General features: G+C 33.1%; 1 protein-coding gene across 1 annotated transcript; it reads right to left on the reverse strand.

Moving 5' to 3' along the window:
• Positions 1 to 405: 405 nt before the first annotated feature.
• Positions 406 to 3,795, reverse strand: HELRODRAFT_175499 (hypothetical protein; the record flags this gene model as incomplete). The annotated part of the gene is made up of 5 exons (XM_009022929.1): positions 406 to 441; positions 646 to 702; positions 1,881 to 1,946; positions 2,132 to 2,176; positions 3,685 to 3,795. The coding sequence occupies 5 exons, from the start codon at positions 3,793 to 3,795 to the stop codon at positions 406 to 408; spliced, it is 315 nt and encodes a 104-aa protein (XP_009021177.1).
• Positions 3,796 to 5,706: the final 1,911 nt, after the last annotated feature.

Here is a 5,706-nt window from a genome sequence, read left to right on the forward strand (position 1 = left end):
TGGAAGTTTATGGAGAATGAAGAAATTATTATCGAGCCAATTCTTTATGAAGAATTTTTGTGAAGAATTCAAAATAATATCCATGTAAAGACAGCAAGCAGATTGTAATCGGCGCTGTTATGAGACATTTTGAAGAATCTTTCATGTTATTCAATTCTATTTTAGTACAACATTTGTTTGAACACGCGCTTCGTGTGGTTTTTTTGTTTGTTTATTAAACTTAATTTATTTTTTAAAAATTAACTCTTATTCAAATTGTTGTTACAAGAACAATTGACGATATCTACTTGAAAGTTGTAGATTTGCAACACATTCCAATGAAAAATTTTTGAAAAAACTAAAATTTTTATTGAATGATCGTTAAATTTACCAAATCTGAATAAGACATATGTTGCAAATATGTTGTTATGGGTAAGGCACTTGATCATGTTGTTGCAGGGTCTGGGTTCAAATATATATGTACGAAGCGTGTCTGTGTGTACGTAACATTTATTTTGTGCATGTGGTGTTGGTGTGTGTGTGTGGTGTGTGTGTTTGTGTGTGTGTATGTGTGTGTCTGTGTGTTATTGGCTCAGCAGCGAAGCTAAAACTCATAGCTGATTGGCTCAGCAGCGTAGCTAACACTCATAGCTGTATGATACTAACAGTGAGTGAACTGCCTAGTCTAACTTGCTTTCTTCTCTGATGGATTTTATCGTTCACCTGTGTTTCAGTTAATTTTTTTAATCACCTTTTTAGTTCACATTCACATTACACGAGAAACATATACATATAACAGCCTTCGCTTACTTTCAACGGTCGAACAAGGAGCTTATTTCTGGGAGAGATTTGGAGGGTGAAATTTTAGTAAAGAAAGAAAAACACAGTGGTTGCTTTTATTTGAATTCATTCAAAAATGAAAATTGACAGTTAATTAAAATTTTAAAAACGTCAATTTTTTTAAAATTTGTATTTTAAACAAGCAAACAACAAAATATCGACAGATAAAAATAATTATTATCCATTATTATTATTATTATTATTATTATTATTATTATTATTATTATTATTATTATTATTATACACTCCTTAGTAGTTCTCGAAGAATGAATCACGTACCATGAACATTTAGTAAGAACAGTTCACAGCATATCATAATGACTAAATCAACATACCAAACAGAAATTATTTATACATGCATATATACAAAGTAAATCAAGAAATATCTAAAAATTATATAACCAAATTAAAAAAAAACTAGAAACCAGTCAAGATTAAATGAATAAATAAATAGACATTATTAAAAACATTGTTTTTATTTATTTTTTTTAATTCCATTTATTCACAAAAAAAGTGAAAGAGTCAGCCTAGTAATAAATGTTCAAAAAGGTAAAATTTAAGGCGACGATGAGAATATAATGTAGTTTGCTTTGTTGGTGTGGAGCTGTGAAGCGAAAACAAACACATCACACAAAACTAGTAAGAAGTCGCAAGAATAGTAGTCAGTCACCTACCTACAATTAAATTACTCTCAGGGCCCTAGCTTACTTATAATCATTAACTCAACTCACTTACCTACAAATTTGCATTTCTACGTTTTAGGAATTTTATGTTTCAGGTATTTTATTTAACATATTTTAGCGTTTTTATTTTACTTGAAACTTTTTAACTAATGTTAAGCCCTAGCCTACCTACGATTGTTCAACTCATCTCAATCCCTAACTTACCTAAGAATTAAATTAATGTCCGATAAAGAAAATAGAAAGTTGAAGAGAAACATAACAACGACACCAAATGAATGGATGTTGTGTATGTGTGTGTTGTATTGATGTGTGTGTGTGTTTTTGTAAATGTGCGGGCGTGTAACTCTCCAGAAACTTCTTCACTCATTACGGACGAACCTCCATTGCACCGACCATCATCTGACACGCATCGATGGAATGAATTCGACCGGATACTGAAAAACACTAAATTGGAAAAAAAATTAATTCATTAAAATAAAAAACAGGCCATTGAAAAAAACTAATCTTACTGAGATGACACTCAATCCTTTGTTCAAATTCAAGTACTTTCAATGGTACGATGGGACAAAAACAAATTTCCGTTTAATATTATCTTCGAGTTGTCATCGGAACGATCATCATGAGACCACCATCTGAAACATGCTGACGCCCACCACAGCCCACCTCTCATCATTCTGTAGACAAGTTTTTTTTAATTAGCGTGTTAATAAATAAAGGAACAAAGGAAAGAACGAACAAATGATTAAACGATTGGTTGAATGAATTAATTAACTAATTAATTAATCAATCAATGATTCAATGAATGAATAGAATAAAACAATGAATCAATTAATGGAAGAATAATTTGAAAGATAGTGATAAAATGATTGAATGAATGAGAAAAATGAAAAAAAAGAAACTAAACCATACTTCAAAAACCGTCGTTGTTTTCTTCGAATTGTCATCGGAACGATCATCATGAGACCACCATCTGAAACGTGCTGACGCCCACCCCAGCTCACCTCTCCTCATTCTGTAGAAAAGTTATTTTTATTAGCTTAGTAGTAAACCAAGGAACAAAGGAACGAACGAACGAATAAATGATTAACTGAATGATTGAACAATTGGTTGAATGAATGAGCGAATGAATGAATGAATTAATCAATCAATGATTCAATTAATGAATTGAATGAATTAACGAATCAATTAATGGAAGAATAATTTAAAAGGTTGAGTGATAAAATGAAAAAATGAGAAAATAAAAAACGAAACTAAACCTTATTTCAAAAATTGTCGTTACTGTAATCCATTGCACCGACCACCACCATCTGGTCGGCACACAAGATGTCATCCGAACTTCAGAGTATTAGTCGAACAGCCAACGAGCTGATTCTTCCTACACCACCATCATCATACGTAAATCATCATGAGTCCACCATCTGAAATGTGCTGACGCCCACCACTGCCCACCTCTCATCATTCTGTAGACAAAATTTTTTATTAGCGTAGTAGTAAATGAATGTTCGAACGAAGGAACAAACAAATGAATTAATTAATTAATCAATCAATCAATGAATTAACGGATGAACATAATGAATCAATTAATGGATGAATAATTTGAAAGATTGAGTGAGAAAATGAATGAATGAGAAAAATAAAAAAAAAGAAACTAAACCTTATTTCAAAAATCTTCGTTATTTCAATCCATTGCACCGACCACCACCATCTGGTCGGCACACAAGATGTCATCCGAACTTCAGAGTATCAGTCGAACAGCCAACGAGCTGATTCTTCCTACACCACCATCATGAGACCACCATTTAAAACATGCTGACTCCCACCACTGCCCACCTCTCATCATTCTGTAGACAATTTTTTTTATTAGCGTAGTATTAAATGAATATTAGAATCTTAGAAGCAAAAAATTATAAAATGAAAATAATGGCAAATAAATAATATTTTAAAACAATAAAGAGTAAAATGTAAAAAAAACTTACCGTCGTCCATTCCACAAAGGCAGAATGATGAATGCTTTCCGGTTCCTACGTTGTCCTCCAAAACTGGTGCCAGTCCTCCTCGAGATTGTTGTTGAAACACAGCCCGTGGAATGGAGAAAGAGAAAATTCTCATCAGAAAGCTTAGCGGTGCCTGCATCTCAAATTGCTTACTAAATAAAAATAATCCTATCTACCTATTCAATTACCTTAACTAATCTATATAAAATTGTTAATGGTACGATAGTCGAAAGTCCCCCTTCATTCTCCCTCCTTGCACAGAGGTTCACCGACAGCCAGGGCACCGGATAGAAAACCATTGCCGTGCGGATAGTAGACTATTGCCGTGCGGATAGTAAACCATTTGCCGTCCGGAAGCCGTGCGGGTAGTAGACTATGGCCATGCCGCATAGTAAATCATTACCGTGCAGATAGTAAACCATTGCCGTCCGGATAGTAAACCATTGCCGGTTCACCACTGGCCACCAAGGCTTACCTCTGACAACAGACTTCAAAATTCAGAGTCTATCGGCTATCGTACCCTCAACTTACCTATTCATTAAAATTAAGCCCTAGCTTACCTAAAAATTACAAAACTCAAGAGCCCAATTCATTGGCCAATCGGCACCCACCCCACCACCTACGTAATGCCTTGGGCTCCAACTTAGTAATAATAATATAAAACTTAAACCCTAAATCTATTAATGAGTATGTGTTACAACGTAGCCTTAACTTACCTATTCATTACATTATGGCCCTAGCTTACCTAAAATTACAAAACTCAAGAGCCCAATTCATTGGCCTTTCGGCACCCACCCCACCACCTACGGAATGCCTTGGGCTCCGACATAATAATAATAATGTAAAAATTAATAATTAACCTACCTATCGATACACTTACAGCGTTTTAATTTACATTACAAGATTGTTCCTAGAATTACATTATTGCCCTTAACTACCTATGAAATTAAATTACTCTCAGCCTTAGTAATAATAAATTAGAATGTGTAATGAAAATAAAATTACGCTCAAATACTAACATATGTGTTTATGTATGTATTTGTGTGTGGGTAATACGCTGATGCGTGTAATGTGGGTGCAAGAACAAAATAGAAGCGATAAACTTACGCGCCTACCTATACAACTACATTAGTGTTGGATACTTCCTATCTATCCTACCTACAATTAAAATTATGCCTATCTAACCTACCTATATAGCTACTTAATGTAATTGTGTGTGCGTGTGTGTGCGTGTGAGCATTCTTAGTTAAATTACAGAGAAAAAAGAATAAAACGTATCCCAGCCAGGCGTGTATTCTTTGCCACTGAATGAACGAACGTAGCCTGACATCCTCGATGATGAACTCCTCTGGAAGCTTCAACCTGAATAAAATGAATGAAACGAAAAAATCTCATTTATTTAATTTAAATGAAAATAGAGAAACGAGCCGCGGTGAAATCCGCCAGCCGGAAAAGCCAGCCAATTGGCAAAAAGAGAAACCGCAAAGAAACCGTAAAACGAACCCCAGCCAGGCGTGCATTCTTTGACACTGAATGAACGAACGTAGCGTGACATCACAACCATTCTGATCTTCCATGAACTCCTCTAGAAGCTTCAACCTGAATGAATGAACCTGAATGAACCTAAATGGATGGAAAAGTCTTATTTATACAATTAATTTAAATGAAAATAGAGAAAAGCAAAGAAGCCGACCGGTCGGTAAAGAAAAGAACCTCAAAGAAAGGTATCTATATAGGATTTATACTCTATATAACTCTATATAACTCTATATAACTCTATATAACTCTATATAACTCTATATAACTCTATATAACTCTATATAACTCTATATAACTCTATATAACTCTATATAACTCTATATAACTCTATATAACTCTATATAACTCTATATAACTCTATATAACTCTATATAACTCTATATAACTCTATATAACTCTATATAACTCTATATAACTCTATATAACTCTATATAACTCTATATAACTCTATATAACTCTATATAACTCTATATAACTCTATATAACTCTATATAACTCTATATAACTCTATATAACTCTATATAACTCTATATAACTCTATATAACTCTATATAACTCTATATAACTCTATATAACTCTATATAACTCTATATAACTCTATATAACTCTATATAACTCTATATAACTCTATATAACTCTATATAACTCTATATAACTCTATATAACTCTAT

Source organism: Helobdella robusta (genome assembly GCF_000326865.2).
Source record: "Helobdella robusta unplaced genomic scaffold HELROscaffold_34, whole genome shotgun sequence".
In the NCBI taxonomy this organism is placed as follows: Eukaryota; Metazoa; Annelida; class Clitellata; order Rhynchobdellida; family Glossiphoniidae; genus Helobdella; species Helobdella robusta.